The sequence below is a fragment of the Poecilia formosa genome, unplaced genomic scaffold (assembly GCF_000485575.1).
Source record: "Poecilia formosa unplaced genomic scaffold, Poecilia_formosa-5.1.2 Scaffold720, whole genome shotgun sequence".
Lineage (NCBI taxonomy): Eukaryota > Metazoa > Chordata > Actinopteri > Cyprinodontiformes > Poeciliidae > Poecilia > Poecilia formosa.
Genome location: NW_006800659.1, coordinates 77,212 through 98,046, shown reverse-complemented (window position 1 = coordinate 98,046; position 20,835 = coordinate 77,212). Strand labels below are relative to the sequence as shown.

At 38.1% G+C, this 20,835-nt stretch overlaps 2 protein-coding genes across 6 annotated transcripts in view; both read right to left on the bottom strand.

The window, feature by feature from the left end:
• LOC107834683 (excitatory amino acid transporter 3-like) overlaps positions 1-20,835 on the bottom strand; it is a 109,421-nt gene that overhangs the window by 13,423 nt on the left and 75,163 nt on the right. The window lies entirely within an intron of this gene.
• On the bottom strand, positions 4,049-20,166 carry LOC103131125 (excitatory amino acid transporter 3-like). Of its 4 annotated transcripts, none has more exons than XM_016666405.1 (13): positions 19,773-20,166; positions 19,120-19,260; positions 17,002-17,094; positions 16,567-16,678; positions 14,907-14,949; positions 14,762-14,818; positions 13,244-13,425; positions 12,897-13,004; positions 10,138-10,260; positions 9,851-10,045; positions 8,442-8,555; positions 6,449-6,550; positions 4,049-4,435 (listed from the first exon to the last, which is right to left on the bottom strand). In XM_016666405.1, exons 1-13 carry the CDS (start codon positions 19,819-19,821, stop codon positions 4,330-4,332), a joined length of 1,425 nt encoding a protein of 474 aa, XP_016521891.1. In that variant the 5' UTR covers positions 19,822-20,166; the 3' UTR covers positions 4,049-4,329. The 4 variants fall into 4 exon arrangements, with proteins under 4 accessions (XP_016521891.1, XP_016521890.1, XP_007542763.2 ...); XM_016666404.1 differs by having other exon boundaries at positions 8,442-8,576; positions 19,773-20,164; XM_007542701.2 differs by lacking the exon at positions 19,120-19,260 and having other exon boundaries at positions 8,442-8,576; positions 19,773-20,163.

Below are 20,835 nucleotides of genomic sequence, written 5' to 3'. Positions count from 1 at the left end.
AAATAAATAAATAAATAAATAAATAAATAAATACAAATCTTAACATGTAATTTTTTTGGTGTAATACAGTGTATTAAGCTGCAGTTCTTAAGCGTCCAGAAATATTAAACACTTCATTTGCATATTAAATTTAACAAATGTCAAAGTACGTTTTAACTTATTTCAGTTAAATCCCAGGCTAAACACGTCTATTTAACCGCTAACCTCCGTCTCACCAGCAATCCCACCACAAAAATGAATTAATAATAATAATAAAAAATAAAAATAAAAAATAAAAAAAATCACAGAATGTTTGGCAGTAGCAAAAAAACTTGGTAATTACCTAAGGCAACGGACAACAGGCAAAAGACCTGAATTAGGCTGTCATTCCTTTTCATCGTTTCTCTGTGGTCCAGTCAGACAGATGCACCAGTCTGTCGCAGCCGTTCACGATAATCGGTTGCTGTTTGGTGTCCAATGCTGGGTAACCAGATGAAAGTTGTCCCACTTTTTAAAAAATGCCCCGGAAAGCATATTCTGTCTCTATGGATACATTGGTAAAATAAATAACACAATCTGAATGCGTTAGAAATATTCTTGTTTAAATATATTTAAACCTATGTCAGTAACTGGATGTGTTTTAAAAGCGAATCTGACTCGACTTGTTCATTTGTTACTTCATAGAAACAGCGTTTAGGTGATGCAAAAAAAATTCTGATCTAAGAGGATGTTGTTCATTTTGGCATCCAGTCCTTAGATTCTTTTTTTTTCCTTTTTCTTTTTGGAAAATGCCCGGAAAAGCCTTCCCGTGTCTCCTTGGATACCTTGATTTTGGTTCAAATACTCAACAGAATTTATTTTAAAAATGAAAAAGTCAACATGTTTCGACTAAATTGTTTGGTTTATGGACTATTTACTCATGAAACTGGACATTTTCACAGTCTGAAAAATATAGTTTCCTTACTTTAGAGTGTTAGCCCATAACACAAGTTGCCATCAATGCTAAGAGTTATTTATAGCAATAACGTGATAAAACATTTTCTGTTGAAAGAACGGGTGATGTGATTTGTTACTCAGTGTCAAGGATCTTAACTGGTGAAATAAGGATGACATTTCTGTTTTGAGAGAGTACATTTAAGAGAATCAGTTTTATTTAATTTAGAGTTGAATAAAAGATAGGTATGTTATGTAAAAAGAAATCACGTTTAGTTTCCATGGTAATTGTTATAAAAACTAATAATTTGAAATGTATTCTAACTTTAACCGTCAGCTGTACTCTCGTAACCCAATCATCATCTACAAATGATGCATTTGAAAGAGTAGAAGTACAATTTGCTCAGAGGACATTGTGATTTTATATAAATGTTAAACATGTTTTAAAAGCTCTTTCTCTAAAACAACGAATGAGAGTTTATTTTTAACTAAGCCCATAACTCCAAATTAAACATATTTTAAAAACACTGGATACATTTTCGAAACCAATTAAACCCTTAGTTTCTTGTAGGAGTCCGCTGTTTCGCAATTTTTGAAAAATTCACGTGTGAAAGCATATTTATTTAGTTCCACACTGAGTTTAGATGTCTATTCCTACTGTATAGGTACGTTCATATAGGTCTTTATTTATATTGTAGTGATGGAGGTGGCAGATACTTTTGATTCTGAAAAATTGTAGGGTTGGAGAGAATTTAATTCAAAGATAGATTTTTTTTAAATGAAAATACGACATTTAATATTACAAATTTACATGAAACCAATAAAAAAGCATGTAGATACATAAATGCGGGATTAATGAAAAAGTTTTTTTTTTTTTTACCTGTTTAAAGATTAAACATGTTTAAAGATTAAACCGGTAAAAAGATTATTATTAGGCAAAAGTAGATTTACTTTCCGAGTGCGCACATCTGATTTAATAAAACTGATCTTATGCACTATAACCACTAGATGGCGCCAAAACACTTCTCACAGTATCCTAGATCTGTGAGACGAACTTCAGGCCCATAAATCAGCCAGCATCAGTGGTAAACACAAACCATTTGAGATTTTTACTGGTGCTGATTTATGACACATGTCACAAAGCGGTTATAGGATCAAACAACATCAGCGATTTAAATATCAGGTACTTATTAAAAAGTTTTTGTTTTGATCTCAATCCTTTTGCAGTCTGGCTAAAGCCACAATTTTCTGGTTTGGATTTTTTTTTTCCCCTCAGGAAGTCGTTAAGATTGCATTAGTCAAAACCAATCTCGCCTCCAAGGATCAACTCTGAGCCAAATAAAACCTAGCAAGATATATGCTAACAAAGAAACAAAAAAAAAAGTTATTCGAATTGAGATTTTTCCCCCCCCTCCAATTAAAACTTATTAGCTCATTAAACATTGCTACAGAATTAAATTGCCCATATAAGTTTGAAACAGTAAAAAAATCCACAATTTCCTTCATACCGCCAACTACAAACACGATAGTGATCATGTCTAGCTAGTTTTGTCTGCTGGATGGTGCTGTAAAATCCATGTTACTTATTGCATGGCTCTATGACAATAAAGATTATTATTGTTAAAAGTGCAAAACTTGTTACATAAAAACAGCTAATTGGATTTTTGTCAAATTTTGTGCATAATCCACACCATATGTCTTACCTTACGCGTTTAATATGGTCATGTTTCATTGAAATGAGACGAGACTTCTTTACATCATAAAAACTCATCCACAAAAAATACAACACAGTCAACAGCTGTCAAGTGCCACCTTTACACCTCAAAATATTGACTAATGATTCATTGATTATGTTTCAAAAGAAGCATAAAGGTGGGTTTTTAGTGGAGATTTAAAGGCATTCGGTGTTTTGGCAGTTTTGCAGTTTTCTGGGAGTTTGTTCCAGTTTTTTGGTGCATTGCAACTGAATGCTGCTTCTCCATGGAACCTTTTCAATGTCATGTATATACATATATACAGCCCTGCATTATTTTACATTATTTTAGGCCTGCTCACCAGGAAGCCTCTCCTCAGTGCCAGAGATATGAAAGCCAGCATAGAGTTTGCCAAACCCCCCCCCCAAAAAACAAGAAAGACTCCCAGACTATAATAAATAAAATTTTCTTGTCTGATAAGATGAAGATTGGACATTTTGGCATTAGTTCGCCAATACAATCCCAACAGGGAAACATGGTGGTGGCAGCATCATGCCATGGGGTGTTTTTCAGCTGCCGGGACCGGACGACTGGTTGCAATTGAAGGAAAAATGAATGCAACCAGGTCCAGAGAGATCCTGGAAGAAAACCTCTTGCCGACTCCTCAGAACCTGGAGGTTCACCTTCCAATAAGACAATGACCCTGACCACCCAGCTAAAATAACAAAGGAGTGGCTTCAGAACAACTCTGTGACCTAAACCATAATAATCTCTAGAGAGACCTGTAAATGGCTGTTCACCGATCTTCGCCATCTACCCTTATGGAACTGGAGAGGATCTGCAAGGAAGAATGGCAGAAGATCCCCAAACCCAGGAGTGCAAAACTTGTTGCATCATTCCCGAGAAGACTCATGGCTCTACACTAGCTCAAAAGGTTGCTCCCACTCAGCACTGAGCAAAGGATCCTAATACTTATGAACACGCCCTGTTTTAACCTGCAGCTACTTTTATTAAATGCAACGTACAATTCAATGTTTATATAAATATATAAAAAACTGACTTTTTAATCTATAAGTAGACAGTTAACGCACAGCAAGGTGCACTGTGAGCACCGCAGGCCACACCCTGCAGCTACTTTCATTGCTTATCGTAACGTTTGATTTTCCTTTTGCAGCTTGAGTGTTCATCAAAAGCGTCTTGGAGTTAATTCCTTATTCAGCAACACATTAAGTGAATGTCTTAATGCAGATTTTCTGTTTTTCTTTGTGGTTTCTTTGTTGCTGGATTTCTAACTGCGCCAGTTGATTGCATCTCGGCTGACTGAACTCATGGCTCATCTTGATCAAATTTTAAATTGATGCATTGCAAACAGTTTCTTAAGAACAGAAGCGGCATGGTCAACGGTACAAAGCAAACATCCAAAGTCACGAACAACAATAGAATGCAGAATGGTGAAGTTTAATTATCTACAAACGCATAACAATACTTATAATCATTAAAAACTCAATACGTTAGAAATATATAAATAGATAATTCAAAGGTCGCAAAAACCGAAATGAAATGGAAAATAAATACAGATGAACAAACTGATATGACACCGTCCAACTAGCAATAACTATAAGCGAGCAGGGAAATGATCAGCTCAGACACCCCAGGGTGCTGCCATCCCTGTCCCCAGGTTTCAGCTTGTTGGTGTGAATGAGGTGCGGAGACGATCCCCTCGCTATGGTGAAATGAATCCTGAGGGTGGGTGGGAGGGACGGGGGATGAGCTTCTTATTAGGCTCCAAACAGCTTAAGTTCTTTTCGACCTCTCCAATGTCTCTAACACTAGCAAGAAAAATAGAAAACATAAGTAACATCAGCAATAATCTGGATAAGCTGTGACTGTGAGAAGAGTCTTTAAATTACAAAGAAAGAATTTAAGGTTAAAGAAATATAAGGATACTTACACATTTGGACTATTTTACACATTCGGAGGTGGAATAGATCTCCTCCTGCTACAGTCAGAATAGTAACCGCTAGTCAGTTCAGCAACAACCTGTGGTGCTGGAAACTGTTGTCAAGCCTGTTTTTTCTACGTTTTTATTTCCTTCCATCTTCTATTTAAAGGCAGAAGCTGAAATAGACTCTGTGTTGTTGTTTTTTTCTTTCATTATGTATTTTATGTTCAATTTTATACATAGACAAACAAGCAATCAACCCGTGTTACCACCTGCTCAAAAGGGTGCTTCATTAATTTTAGACAGTTTTACAACATCTTTAAGTCAGGTACAAAAACAAAACAAAAGATTTTCTAATGGAATGATTTCAATTTTGTCATAGTTTACCCTGAAACAGAACCAGAGAGGTTCAATAGATCCCACAGCCAAGAAGGAGAGTGAAAGGGGTCTGTTAGATAGAGGAGGACTTCATCAGATAATAAATTAATGTTATGGATTTCCTGACCAACCTTTAAATCTTTTACTTTAGGATCTCTGGATCTCTTCTTATTGCCTGAGCCAGATGTTCAGCAGCTAAAACAACTTGGAGATAGCTGGCAGCCTTGTCAACTCCCAGGTGGGAGGCAGAATATGACTTAAAAGATCCAAGTCAGTATCACGTCTGGTGAGCCCTCTCCTGTTTAGTACGGTATATGTAGATTATAAAATGGGGTCCCTCAGTAGTTTATATAGTAGGCTGCCCCAGTCATTGTTGACTCATGGTTGCTAAAAACTTTACAAGACCGACTGATTTTAGTGACATAGTGAGCGTAAAATATTGAATAAAATGTTGCACGACATGACTGGCTTTATTTTCATTCTTACATTTACCGCATTTTCCGCACTATGAGGCGCCCCTTCAATGAATGGCCTATTTTAAAACTTTTTTCATATGTAAGGCGCACAGAATAGACGCTACAGTAGAGGCTGTAGTTACATTATGCATCCACTAGATGGAGCTGCACTAAACGAAATATTAACAAAACAATCCGACTCCGGTCGGCGAGCAGAGCCTTCCGCGACTGGGCCGGGGCGTGGCCGGACGATGGTCACCCTTCTCCGTTCGCGCACAGCATGTTGGTGGAGAACGTGGTGCTAAATGACCTGCAGACGACCTGATTGTAGACGGTCGGTAGGTAGATAGGTCAGTCAAACTTTATTAATAGATTACAAACCAACGTTCTGACAACTATACCAGCTTGCCCCGCACACTTCTTCTTCTACATGGGAAAATGAAGTCGGCGGCTGCTTACCGTAGTTGTTAGACCTGTTGTGGCTCAATATTGGTCCATATATAAGGCGCACCGGATTATAAGGCGCACTGTCGGCTTTTGAGGAAATTGAAGGTTTTTAGGTGCGCCTTATAGTGCAGAAAATACGGTAACTTTATGACATACAAATTTACAAGTTGATCGCTGATATTGTCTCCAAGTGTATTCTGGGTAAAACACGTCACCAACCATCCACAACGTCGTCATCAGTCAGATACTTAGGAACGGATTCTAAGCTAGGTAGATTGGAGTATTTTTACGACAAATATGAATGGCTTTTATTAGTACTTTATAAAATTATGTTTTCATGAGCTTTGTTATTTTGGGTATTAAGGGCCCGGTCATTAGCCCCGCCCCCCGGCCCGACGCCGACTTGTTCCGCCACCGACATAGGCGGTGGCGGAACAGAAAAACCACAATTTTTTCTGAGAACACTCTTTTTTTCATCCGCCTCAATGCTGGATTTCGCACAACCGTAACCGCGAAAGTCACTGGAAAATCTAAATTCAGTGATTTGGATCGGGAAGTGAATACTTCTGGCAATATTGTGTCTTTGCAAACGAACACGTCATTTTAATGATTTCATTTACCTGTCGATGTTGTAGCCCATCAGCGCATCGTGGCACAGATGATCGATGACAGCCACACCAAAGCAGTCTCCCAGCACATTCAGCGTGGTGTTGAAATGGTCTCTGAAGAGCACAGAGGAAGAGAAGAAGCATACTGTCAGACTCAACTATGTTTTTCTTGAAGGTTTTCTGTCCCTCACGCTACAACAACCAGCTCCACCAGCTCTTCTCCATCTCAGACCATCCCTGGTAACAAAATCAGTCTCCAAGGGTAGTTTTATCAATCATCGCTACACAGGCTCTGCCCACAAGTAGGTGATCCGAGACATTCGTTTTCCATGCAAGTTAGAAAGAGTAACTGCAAGGTTTCTGATAGCAGACAAGCATGACTCCATCCAGAGTGGCCGCACGGTTTGATGGTTAAAATGTCACTGAGACAATCAAACCATTTACATGATTTGAAAACATGAACTACCGTGCTTTCACTTTGTGCACACAAAAGCTTTTAATAATAAATATTTCTCACACAATACTATAAATGCAGAGTGTTGTAGTTTTCATCTGTAGTTACTGGGTCTAACGCCAGCGCCATCTTGTGACGTATTCAGGGTAAATTAAGCCATAAACACGTGATGGGTGATATGCCGATACAGATCAAGGTGAAAATGTCTGTTGTGCTGCTTTTCTTCTATCGTTTCTGTCACTATATGCTCTAGATCAGTGTTTCTCACCGTTTTTTTGGGCCAGCGACCCCTGTCCATTATTCAGGTCCCTCACCGCCCCCCCCCATCAAAAAATGTATAGGATACTTTGCACTGAATGTTATTTTATTATTAATATTACTATCACTGTTGTTGATGTTTTGATTTGTATGGTTGTTTCTGGAGTTATCGTCAAAAATAATTTCCCAGAGAACAAAAAAGCAATGCGAATAAAAATTATTTTTACAGGTGTCTAAGAAAAATGCAATGAAAGGACATTCAACTTAAAATCGGTAGGTCTAAAAGCAGCCAGAGTAGAAAAATATTCTTATTCTTTGCCATTGTCTACTTGTTAAATCTTTCACAAAATGACCAGATAAAAGATGTACAACAATGCCAGTTTAAACTGTGAACTTTTTGCAAAAAGACTGAGCTCTGCAACATTAAAACATGGATATATAACTCCAACTATATCATCACAACTGTTCCTCTCTTTTCTGTAAGTTTCTGGTGGTGCAGCTGTGTGCTGCCTTCAGGAGAATGGGACATCAGAGTATCATTCATATAGAATTTCACCCACATGGCATTTATTGTGCAAACCAGAGCTTTCAGTGGAAAAACAAAAGCTCCAGGTCCTTTTGATGCCATACAAATATGAGACAGAAACATGGATTACATCTTTATATAGACCTGTCTATTGATTTATAGATTAATAGTTCGTTGCTCAGTTCTATGTCACGGTTCTCCTGCTTCAGAGTTTTGCGCAATGTGCGCGTCCTTTTTTTTTCCTACCCCATAAGGCGTGGAGCGGTCGGGAAGCGCGTATCGATGGAGAAAAGCAGATTGGCGTAAACCTTTTAGCTTGGGTATTCTGATGATGAGCTACCATCGTTACGGTTGCAGCCAAGCATGTTTTAATGTTACACAATACCGTTTCAGCAACCTGCTCAAAGTCTAAACTGGTATTGTGCATTTAAGGCGTAAAGTTTACCTTTGAGCAAATGCCCCACAAAGGAATCCCAGCGCCCCCCCCTTTAGTAAAAATTTCCGCCAGCGCCCCCTGCTGTCCTCTGAACGCCCCCCGGGGCTTCAGATAAATGGCTCAAATCTTCGGTAAAAATCGCTCACAACTTTCTCTGTGTCTGTGTACTCAGCCTAGTTGTATAGGGTTTGATTTATGCTGATTACATCACAAGACGATTTATTATAAAAAGCTGTTGTTTAAATCATGTACGTGGTTTTATCATTTCAGTGACACTTCAAAGTAATTTTGAAACACAAATATCAGGCTGTGAGCATCCAGTTGAACTTACAGAAGCCATTCCACCACCAGCAGAATGTAGGCATCCTCCGCAGGCAGTCCCACCGCTGTCAGAACCAGGATGGTGCTCACAGCTCCCGTTGCTGGGATCCCTGCGGTTCCAAAGCTGGCAATGGAAACAGTCAAGCTGCAAACCAAGCACAGCCTTCATGAGCATTACATGTGATCAACACACAACTGTATCAAGCCCTTTCTCTTTAAGGGTTTAGTATTATGCAAAATCATGTACTTTTTTGAGCTTACATCATGTTATAATGTTATTCCCTCATCAAAAACATACCTGAGTGTTGCATTCTTTCATGTATTTTTTTTTTTTTTTTTTTTTTGAGAAATCCTTTAATCTCCCATGACAACCACTCAGCTGTGCCTCTGTGGACTGATTGGGACTGTCGGACAAAGCTCTGAAAGTGGCAGCTTGGAACCTTGGAGCTCCACTTTACAAGGTTCTGAGTTTCCACCTCACAGAGTACCCCTTTCCCGTACCTGAGTGAAGTTGCCCTCCCCACCCCACCTTCTTCAAATCAGACAAAACTGGTGTCAAACATTTGTGCTATGTTTGTAATGGTTTGTGCAGCAAAAATTTTTGTTTGTGCTGCTAAGATATTAAGAAAGATGTTTCTAGAGGTCATCAAAGGTCATTGGACATCAGTTCATGATGGATCTGTGAATTTCATTTGAAATTGTTAAGTGCTAACATATGAACATAAATAATTAAATTTTAACGTTGATGAAATTCACTTAGAACTAGGTCTTAGTTAGAATGAACTGGGACAACACCTCCCAAAACACACTTGCTGACCTGTATTTTAGTTTCTGATCACCAGAGGGCGCTATTAGACAAAGTGTACTGTTGAAATACGAAAAGTAAGACTAGAGCAAAATGTGCCAACTATCTAGTCTGCTAGATAGTTAGCACATCAATTTCATTACCGACAGTCATCATCAACTCTTATTTTCATGACTTCAATCTGCACAAACTTGCACAAACTGTTTATAAAAGAACTGATGTTCACCCAACTCTCACACTCAGCTCATTCAGACTAGCCAGCAGCAATTAGCAAACACAAACACGTGGAACTGTGCACTTACTGAGCTCAGTATATGAGCTAATTCTGAGTGCAACACAGGTAGAAACTTAGTTAAAAGGTTAATAGAGGAGTTGTGATGACTTTCTGAAGGCAGAGTTTCAAAGTGTACAACTTTTAAAGAGACAAAGGGCCAATTTCAAGGCATTAAATATCAAAGCTGAATTTCTTTTAATTTGTATTTGATATTGATCGCATTTTTATAACAATTAAAGGTAACATAGTTCATTGGTTGCTATAAGAAAAAGAAAAACAATTTAACAATTCCACTATTCATTGCTTTCTTAATTCCAGGCACAACTAGGAAGCCGCTTACCCAATGGAGATTAACTGGCCGATATCCAGCACGATGTCATTAATCTGGGCAACAAAGATGGTAGCGATCACTTCGTAGAGTCCGGTCCCATTCATGTTGATGGTGGTGACGATGGGCAGAATGAGGCGGCAGATTCTCTCATTGACCTTCATCTTCTCTTCACAGCATTGAAAGGTGACAGGTAGAGTGGCAGAGCTTTGGCAGAAAGCACATCCTTTATTGGTGATGTGTGGACACTTTTCTAGAAAAGTGCTGCACTCTGACAAGAAACAAGCAGAACATCTCACCTGGACGCAATAATAAGTGCTGTGATCAATGCCCTTGAGGCCTTCTTGTAGATGACAAAAGGGTTCCGTCTGAGGATTATGAAATAAAGCCCAGGTAGAAATACAAAGCCATGGATCACAAGCCTGAAAGAGACAAAAAAGTCATGCTCAGTGTTAAGACAAAGTATTCACTGGCCTTTAACTTTGATACTTTTATACATTTTGTCATGGTAATACCAGACACCTTAGTGCATGGTTTCACAGTAACCATTCATCAATGAAAATGTTTGTACATCAACATTATACATTATAGATTATAGATCAATCTGTTGCTGCAGTTCCAGCTGCAGCCTGATGGGTTATGTCTGCACCAGCTTTGCTCATTCATAGAAACAACATTTGTCACATTCCTCTCCACAAAAAGCATGAAGTCAGACTGGATGTAGAGTGTGAACACAAAGCTTCTTGCCACAAATTATCAAATGATTATAGGTCTGGATTTGACTAGACCTTTCTAACACATGGATAAACTGGTGATCTCTGATCCTCAAGAGCTAGTGTACCAGACTTTTAGAAGTTTCCCTTGTCCTACACACTTGAATTAAATGGCTGAACGGCATCACTAGCATGCAGTCAAGGGCCCAGTTCCAATACTCAACCGAGCCCCGACACCACTCTGTGAAGTGTGAACTCAATCAAAGTGCACATAAGGGTTCGAGTGTGCAGATTACAAGCAGGCAAAAATGAGAGAATTGGGACAGTACGCCCCTGAGTGGAAACGTCGACATCCAGTGTAGGTATTTTTGCTTTCCAGAATCATCGTTGGATGTATTTGACTGTTATAATATGTTTTGTTATGACTTGTTGAATACAGAAAAAAAAAATTGATGGACTCACACATGTTCAGTGGAGTGAAACTAAAAATAGTTCAGTACTTCACTTTTGAAAACTGATTATTTTTTTCTTCGACAGTTTTTTGTGTGAACATTGTGACATTTCCGAGATGGCAAAAAAATACACATTAAAATGTGTTAATACTCAATTTAACAGTCTGAAATTTGACTAATTAGAGACATGATTACATCTTCAGTTGTAACTCAAAAGATCAAGTTAAGGACAAACATACTGCATATATAAAAACTAGAAAAAACAGCCTGATGCTACATTGTGAAAAGGAAAGACTGCTGGAACTAAAATCTCCTTCTCAAAAGAAACTATGAATGTTGTGACTTTATAGGCCAAAACCGTCATAAGAAATTCATCAGGAACTCCTACATCAATTTTCTTCCCCTCTTTCCTGAGAAGAAAACGTTAAAAAATTATGATCTCCAAAGAACATAAGAACCATTCCACTCCCACAAAAAATTTAAGATATTAATTTCACAATTCTGTACAAAATTTTCCCTGTAATGACTTTCTGCAAAAATAAATGCAAAAATAAATATCAATTCCTGTGCGTTTTGTGACAGAGATTTTGAGAAAATACACATTTGTTCAATTGCAAATTCATTAAGGTTTTTAGAAAGATTTTCAAAAGTGGATATTGTACATCTTTAATTTTTAATATAATAAAATGTAGTCTTGGATTGAAGAGTTAAATTATGATATTAATTATTTAATCTCCTGGTTAAATTACTAGCCAGGAGATTAAATACTGAAAAAATACTGAAAAAAATTATTTAAAAATATTTTAAAAGTGAAATAATTTTAATGAAGAGAGTATTTAAATGTTGCAAAACCAAATGCCCAATCTTTCTACCAAGATGTTAATAGCTCAATTTAAGATTTGAAATTTGTCTTGCATTTGTAACATTTTGCTTTACTTTCCTCCCTGCTACTGTACCTATTCTTTATTTCTTATTTTCTCTGCTCAGTTTATCATATCAAACTTTTTTGCTACTAATGTGAGCCTTGCCACAACATTGCCACAATTCCACCTTTTAACTCAAAACGTCACATGCCGCAATGAAATGTGCGTAACACATATAAGGACATAAACAGAACCCAAAATGGGCGGGGCGAAGGCCAGATGTGGAGAACGTGAGACACACTCAAACCTTTCAACATGAAAATTTGAAGGACACAAGGGTGGAAGTGCGTGTACTGGGACAGAACAAGATCTACATATATCTGCTAATAAGCCTATAGTGGAGCCAGGGTGTGCTGAAGCAGAGAAACACCTAAAAGTTTCAGGACACCGACTCTTGACGAGTGGAGCTTGAGATGACTGATCTAAACCATTCCATGCTCTCTTTAGTTGAAGGTTTAGAGTTATTGTGCTGAAGGAAGATGGACTTTGCCACAGTCAAAAGTATTTTGCTGCCTCTAACAGACATTTTTTTTTTCCCAGGATTGATGTGTGGAGCTCAGACTCTAAGCCTTTTCCTTATCTGAAAACTTGGGATATTGTTCTAGAAACTAACCCTGCTCCAAACTTCTCCAGAACTTTGTCCCTGATGTGTCTGCTGAGGTTCTTGGTCTTCATGATGCCGTTTGTTCCCTTACATTCTCTAACCAACCTTTGGCCTTGTTCAGTTCATCCAGTCCACTGCTTGAACCGGACTGGATGTTTGGAGGTATCAGAGTAAAGAGGCTGACAATAATTGTATTCATAAGAACTGATCTCTGAACATAAAGGAAATCTCAGTAAAATCAGTGATACTGTTCTGTAAATACATTCAAAGCAGTGTCTCTCCTTCTTATGTAGAGTTCAGTGCTGCTACTTCAGGAGCCGTGGTTTCAATTTATTAATAAATCTGAAACAGAGGTTGTATACATACCCCAAAAGAACCAGCCCTGAAAGCTTTGTAAGTTTAATGATAGCGGTCCAGTCCTGAATCTCCAGCACCTGGTGTGCAACCAGGAACAACACCCCTAATGGCAGGTACCTGAAACAAAAAGCAGTCAGGACGTTAAATAAAATAGGTGTTTCAAATTTTTGCTTTACTAATTTTGTTTAGAAAGTTAACAGTTATTCTTGCTGTAAATACAAGAATTGAAATGACATTTCAAAGGTATAGAACTGGTGACTTCCTCTTGTGCTTGACCGGAAATAAAAGAGGGAATATTCATAATAAAATGCATCTAATTTGGTAAAAGAGTGAAGTTATGTGCTGTTTGATCTTACCACAGGATCCAGTTAAATATGATTTTTATTGCACTGTTGAGGCAATGAATGGCCTCCACAGCGACTTTGGCCCGGCGTCCCGCCCTGTTTAACAAGATGCCGATGACAAAAGACCAGATGACCAGTCCTACCATGTTGGCTCCAGCAATATACTTGCCTATCAGTTTAATGTCAGTGGCATTCTGTGCAAAAAAAAAACAAAAAAACAAAACAAAACAAAAAAAAAACCATAAATATACTACTCTAACACTCTTAGAGTAATATTGTAGAAGTACATCGTCATTGGACAATAAATATCATTTTTCCACAATAAGTCACATTAAAATCCTAAACTTCAATATATTTTATTTTGATTTATTTTGTAAAAATTTATTTGGCAAAAGAACCAGTCCAGATTGTGAGATGGGAAGAAACAAATTCAGTAGGTCTTATAGATTTTAGGTTTTATATATAAAAACCTAAAAAAAATTTTTTGTGTATTTAAACAATTTTTTTCATCACTTAAGTCTTTTAGTATTTTTTCTGCAAAATAAAACAAAGAAACTAAAGAGCTGCTTATTGAAAGCATAATGCTCTGACTATTTAGCAGATTAGTTCCCTCCAGAATTAGTTGATGAATGATGCATCTTCCACATTCAGTGCCACCATTAATGTGAAACATGACTTTCTTCCTCTATTTCACCTTAACATATTTCGTTGGATGTTTATTGTTTGTACACACTGTGATTGACTGACGACCTGTCCAGGGTTTCCTTAAGTTGATCGTTGGAGATGGGCACCATCATCCCTCGAAACCCCACCAGTGTAAGTTTGTGTGTGTGTGTTTGTGTGTGTGTGCACTGATGGATTAACTGATGGGTTAACAGAGCAGTGTTTTTCAACCCTGGTCCTCACGGCACACTGCCCTGCTTGTTTTATGCATTTACCTGCTTCAGGAAACATGATTTCAATTGATGGTTGATTAACAGGCTTTTGCTGAATTTCAATCATCTGAATAGGGTGTGTTGAGGCAGGGAAACATCTAAGCAATGCAAACCAGTGTGCCGTAAGGTTGGGAAACACTGCTCTAGAGTCATGTTAATGACCCGATTCAGAGGTGCTGAAATGGAGATGCATCTAAAACCTGCAGGACATCAGTCCTCGAGGGCTGGATTTGAGAACCAGCCCTCATACAACCTCAGAGAACCATGCTGACTCTGTGTTCCCCTGTGATGTACCCCTCACCCAAAGACAACTCCAGAAAGGCACAACTGCCTCCCCCGGTGGGCTGAACACAAACACCACCTCTCATTTCAGGTTTTAATTTGGAAAAATTTTAAAGCCTCCCCTTCTTTTTCTTCCTGTTTACAATCAAGTACTCTTGTGTTTGTTGATTACTTTAAATCTAAACAAAATAAATTAAAGTTGGTGATTGTAAATTGACAACATGTGAAAAAGCTCCAGGACTGTGAAGACTTTTGGAAGGTGTTGTGGAAAAAGAACAAAGATGAAAAAATATATAAATAAATAAGTACTCACCTGACTAATATTGTGGACAGAGTCTTTTCTTTTAATTTGAACAATGAAAGTCTTGTACTGAAAGGAAAATAAATAAACTGTGGAAATTTTACAAACCCAAAATGTGAATGTACACAGTGAGCTGTGGTTCTGAATAAAAACATACTTGCTCATAGAAAGCCTGAAGAAAGTTCTCCGGAATCATGTTCCTATGTGAGTCAAAGGAGAGTCACAAAAAACTGAGCTTGTAGATGTTAGTCTTTTTTTAGTTGCTTCGGTGCATTTCTCAAATCATTCTTGACATTTGCAAAAAGGTGCGTTTTTCAAAGTAATTTCTACAAACAGCGAAACACTTTGGATCATCTGCAAAAGCCAGTTTCTTTCTCAAAATTGAACATCTGAGTCAACGAAAGTGCCAATACCGCAGAATTAAAAGTTCTCATTTCATTGTGACAGTCAAATTAATTGGTCATGTTGTCAATATAACAGTGTGAAGGGATGTTCTGTTGTAAACTACAGCTAAAGTTTTGATAAGTATTGTAAATTGTAATTGTGAGAGGTTAATGGCAAGAGACTGCAAAATTCACATTTATCCTTTTAGTGTAATTTGTTGACAGACCATGTCATTTTTGTACAGGAAGAACAAGACAAAACTGCAGAGCACAAAGAAAAAAAAGACACAGTAGAAATAGGAACATAAGACAATCGGAAAACCAAACTTATGTTTAAATATTGTGTAGGGTGAAATGATTCAACAGAGACATAATAAATTTTTATGAACATGACGCAAGTAATTGAAAATGTAAGAAGAATCAGAGAATCAGATATAATCACCTGTATAAATGTAAAAAAGTATTTGTTACTTGTTGAAAGAAATGATAAACTTCTTTTCTGATGTGTTCAAGAGGCACAATAATGTGAAGATTGAACAAGAAGATTTTGTGAATTTTAATTCTGTTCTGAGAAAAGCACCAAACCAACTGAGAAAAACTAATACAGAAAACATGAGAATATCATTTTTTCACCAATTTTACACATAAACCTATATAGTTTTAACTCAAACAGTGGGAAGAAAAAGCATTCATATCCCTTGAACTTTTCCCTATTTTGTCACATTACAAGTATATCTCATTGGAATTTATTGTGAAAGACCAAGATAAAGTGGTATGCATTTGTGAAGCAGAAAGAAAATTATCCATCCATCCATCCATCCATTTTCTTCTGCTGGTGCCTATCTTCAGCGAACTTTTTGGGAGAGAGGCGGGGTCACCCTGGACAGGTTGCCAGTCTGTCGCAGGCTTTGCACATGTAGTGACTAAAATTTTTGCCCATTTTTCTTTGCAAAACCGCTCAAACTCAGTCAGATTAGATTAAGGGCATTTGTGAAATGCAGTTTTCTGATTTTGCCACAGATTTTTTTAATGGGTTTACATTTGGACTTAGTTTTGGAGCCCTCCTTTATGTTTACAGCAGTTGTCCTGCTGGACCTCTACCCCAGTCTAATATCTTTTGTAGACTCAAACAGTTTTCCCTGTATTTGGCTCCATCAATCTTCTCGTCAACTCTGACCATATTCCCTGTTCTTGCTGAAGAGAAGCAGGTGCAGGGAATATGGGGTAAGAGCACCAAAAGTCCAATGAAACACATTTATGTTTGTGATTGTAATGTCACAAAATATGGAAAAGTTCAAGGCGTATGAATACTTTTGCAAGTCATCGTATTTGTTAGAGATAATAAAAAACAGCTATTGTATCTTTTCTATGCAGGAAACTATAACATTACTATGCAGAAAAGCAGGAATTTTGCCTGAACACTTCTTCTCTCACCTTAAAAGGTCCTGAAGGACCAAATGAACGGATATGGGTGGGACATCCACTTTTTCAGTGGATGAAATGTCTTGCCCCTCACCAGGCTTAGCCAATAGCACCAGAGTCAGTCCTACAACACAAATAATCTACAAACATATCACCTCACTCTCACTAATGAAATCTGGTCTAAAAACCCATCTTTTTATATGAACCTATTCTTATTAGGTTATGATGATGTGGATTTCTTTAGTCTTTCTTGCATTCTGTTGCTGTGTTTTATGTTGGCTTTTAACAGTACAGCAATCTTGATTGTCCTGAGATGCACTTTTAAATGAACAGTTTCATGATTTTTTTTCAACAATGCTCAGGCAGCATGTCAAAACAACAACACAATGCACTCTATGGTGGTCTTGATAAGTCTACATTAAAAATTGCAACCTATGATAAAGTTACCAATAGCTACGGCAGTCAAGGTAGTGCCACAGACGTAGGTTGCAGCGAGGATGGCCGTTTTCTTGGACATCTGGGTTTTTAAGTCAGTTACGCCTGAGAAAAGAGAGCAGAACCAGAAGTTCATGTGGTGCCTGAGCAATGACTAGGACAACATGCCAGTTTATATGTATCCTAATAGTCTAAATGTCTGAACCAATCTTTATCTTTTTGTGGCAGTATGCCCTGTAGGCTCTGAACGCACCACACACGTACCTGAATCTATAGCCGTTTTCGCACTGCAAGGAACGGAACGGAGCGGCACGGAACGGGTTCAAAGTAGGGCCGACCGTGTTTGCATTAAAACTTCCGACCCGGTTCCACCCGACTCCTTGGAACCACAAGAGCTGTGGTTCCAATCGGGCCTGCCAAATGGGGCTACTTAGAATCAGCAGCTGATTGGTTTAGAGTCAGCCGTTAATCGGTTCTAGCTGGCTCTCACTAAACTGTTCTTACTGTATTTTGTAAAGAGTGCTCTTTTTTAATATTTTTATTATTATTATTTTTAATTTGCGATGAATTCCTCTCAATATTCTGCTGTTACCTGCTCCCATGATGAGGTAATTTTTTTCCTCTCCGCTTACTCCCTGATGAACGAGTACAGAACGAACTAGATCGGTCAACGAGGAAAGAGAAAGTTTTCCGCAGCAGCTCTGAGGAAAAGGTTTCGGCCGCTGCATCGAAACCATTGTTTAGTTTCAAAATAATGACGTCAGGTACAGCTTCGATGGCGCCCTCAGTTATATGCAAACACAACAGGGCTGCAGTTCGGGTGGAACCGGACCGAAGCGTGCCGTTCCGTTCCGTTCCGTTCTTTGCAGTGCGAAAACGGCTTAATTGGTTGTGGCACTGGCTGGCTGTATATAAAGGGCCCTCCCTCATCTCGTTGCCATCACGTTGTTTTCTTTCCGGTTCAGACCTCGGCGTTTGCTGGCGCTGCACGCTAGGTAAGGTAGGCTTCTTCTCTCTCTGTCAAGCTTATTACTTGTGATTTATTTCCATTTTCTATATATCAGCCGCGTATTAATGCGCGCTCGAATGGTGCGCTTAACGACGCTCTGATCGCCGATCCATCCTCCTCGTGGTAAGAAGCTTCCCACACTCAGCTTAGCATTAGCTCAGCTTCTATTGTATATCCAGGCTGCCTGTACAAGCTGCATGCTTTCCCCTTCCTGTCAGAGGCACCACATTTGAGCTCAGTGGTAAGTGAAATGGTAATCTTTTGTATGCTTCCAGATTCCATTTATGACATTTATTTTCGATAGCCGCTGCTGTTTGCCCTTGGCCGGCTGTGTGCCTGTTGTCTTGGTTATCCGTTGTGAGCTGCCTCCCTGTCGTCCTGGTTGCTGGTCTCATGCCCGCCGGCGTAAAACTGGCTCCTGTCACTCATCCAGTGTTGCTGGTTTGTGACCAGCTCGGACTGATTCTTCTAGTGCAGCTCTGGATGGCGTCTGGTGCGGCGGAAGGATCCTTAATTTGAACTTTTGCTGCTTGAGTATTTGTCGTCGACTGAACTGCATAATTGTGAATTAATGTAATTTGAATGCGGTTCTCTTTTCCTTTATTTTGACAGGAACGGCCAGCTCACGGTGTTGGTGGTGGACTTTCCTGGTGGTGGTACTCTTTTTCTGGTTTGGTGCATGATTTTCTTTTTCTTTTTTTTTTTTTTTTTTCTGTCACTTCCCTGATTTGCACTGCCATCTGAGTTGAACCATAATTCTTTAAGTGTGTATGGTTTTAAATTGGCATATTTTGACTAAACTGAAAACAGTTGTGCAATAAATAAAATTATTGAATTGGGTGAGATTGTCTCAAGCCTCATCTGCAGTGGGTCTGTGTGACTTAAAGGCAACTTTTCAAGTGGAGTCATTGCAGTCTTATCTTAAAATAGTGGCCTTAAATTCAAGTTGCCCATTTTGATCACCCTGGTCTTGCTACTTTTTTTTTTGTCACAAGAAATAATTGGGAACACCTTATGAATCTAATGTCCAGATATAATCAAAGTGTTTATCCACAAATCAATGAGTGAGCATCTTTATAACAAGCTAATACATCAAGTATTTCGATTCATATTTAGCTTGCCTGCAATCACGCTCGTCACAATGAGGGGGACAGCAAATAGCTGAAGCACATTTATAAATATTTCCCCTGGCATTTGGATCCAGTGATTATGAGGTGGACTTATAGAAACCAGAAACTTCAGCAGAAGTCCAAGGCCTAACCCTATAAAGCAAACAAATCACACATATTTATAAACCAAGAACCAGAAATGCTGAATGAAGACCTGGTTTCTCTATAGTACTGTATGTTGAAAGAGCAGCATCACTTTCTAACACCAGAGGCCCTCAACTTGTGCTGAAAATGTGGTCGCTGCTGCAGATATAGTCAATCTGAGCAGTGCATGAGTTTAATATTTCCAGACATAAAAATCAACAAAGTACATCAACATCTTACACTATGACAAATACACATTTTTAATTTTTATCTGACCAACAAATAACTCAATATTCAAACTTGAGCTACACTTGGTGTCGAGGGGAAATGCATAAAAAAACCCAAATTAAACATTTCACGAGGGTATTAAGACTGCACATATAAAGTATGCTTACCTCATTTCAGTAGAAACCCTGGTTAAACCCACTAACTTCTGTCATCAGGCAGCAATTACACCACACAATTAAAGCACTAAAAAAAATTCACAGGATGCTCAGCAGTAGAAAAGAGTCAGTACTTACCCAAGCCAACTGAAATCAGGGTAGTGAGCTGAAATGAAGTTTCTTTCATTGTCTTTCTTTCACTTGAGTCCAGTGAGCTGAAACAGATGGCCCAGTCTCTCACAGTTGGTTAAGATTATCAGTTGCTTTTTGGTGTCCAGTGCTGGGTGTATAGATGACGTGTGTCCCCCTTTGAAAAAAATGCTCTGAAAAACAGATTTGGTTTCCATGGATACCTTGGTAAAAATAAATACAACTTCAACATTTTATAAATATACATATGTATATATATAAAAAAGATAGTGGGCTTTCTGTAATTTGATGTGCTTAAAAACAAATTAGGTTTCGATGGTGTCAATTGGATTAATTAGTTTGCTAGTTCAGAGAAGTATTTTTGTTTAAACAGTGTTTAAGTGATTTAAAAAGTTTCAGTTTTAAAAGGATCTTGTTCATTTTGTCATACAATGTGTCTTTGTGTAATTTTTTATTTTTATTTTTTTGGAAAATGCCAGGAAAACATTCCTGGTCTCCTTGGATACCTCGACTTTGGTTCAAAATTAATCAGTGTTAATATTCATCTGTTTAAATTAAAAAGGCAATGTGTTTCTAATAACTCCCTATGCTGTTATTTTATGGGCTTTTTATTAATGTGACTAGAATTTTTGTTTTGAGAGAATACATCAGTTTATTTAGTTTAGAGTTTAGAAAGAGAGATGGCGCTTGGCCTGAGCATATTAAAAACAAAAACATGTTTAGTATAGATGGAAATTGTAATAAGATAATTATTTAGAACAATATATTGTTTGAACATTGGTCTGAGTTTATCTGTTGGTTTACAGTCATAATTGCATGTGCAGAGTCATAAATCATCAATCACCTACATGCTAACACAAAGTAGTGCATCACTGTAAGGTGGAATGAAAATTATGGCAACTCTTTATTTGATGGGGTGTGAATAAGATTGTCATGACACTGTCATAAACATGAGTACGTTTTCCAAAGCCTCTGGTCCGTTAAAGCGTCCAGATCAGAGATGATTCTCTGACAGATATTGTTCTTAGTCTGATTAATAATGAGCTCCACG

Excerpts from the sequence above, each read along its gene's own strand:
- LOC103131125 (XM_016666404.1), bottom strand. The coding sequence starts at position 19,821 with ATGAAAGAAACTTCATTTCAGCTCACTACCCTGATTTCAGTTGGCTTG. Across the intron at positions 13,426-14,761 it reads CTGTCCACAATATTAGTCAG|AATGCCACTGACATTAAACT; the intron begins GTGAGTACTTAT and ends TTTTTTGCACAG. Across the intron at positions 8,577-9,850 it reads GGCCAGTTAATCTCCATTGG|CTTGACTGTTTCCATTGCCA; the intron begins GTAAGCGGCTTC and ends CTTGGTTTGCAG.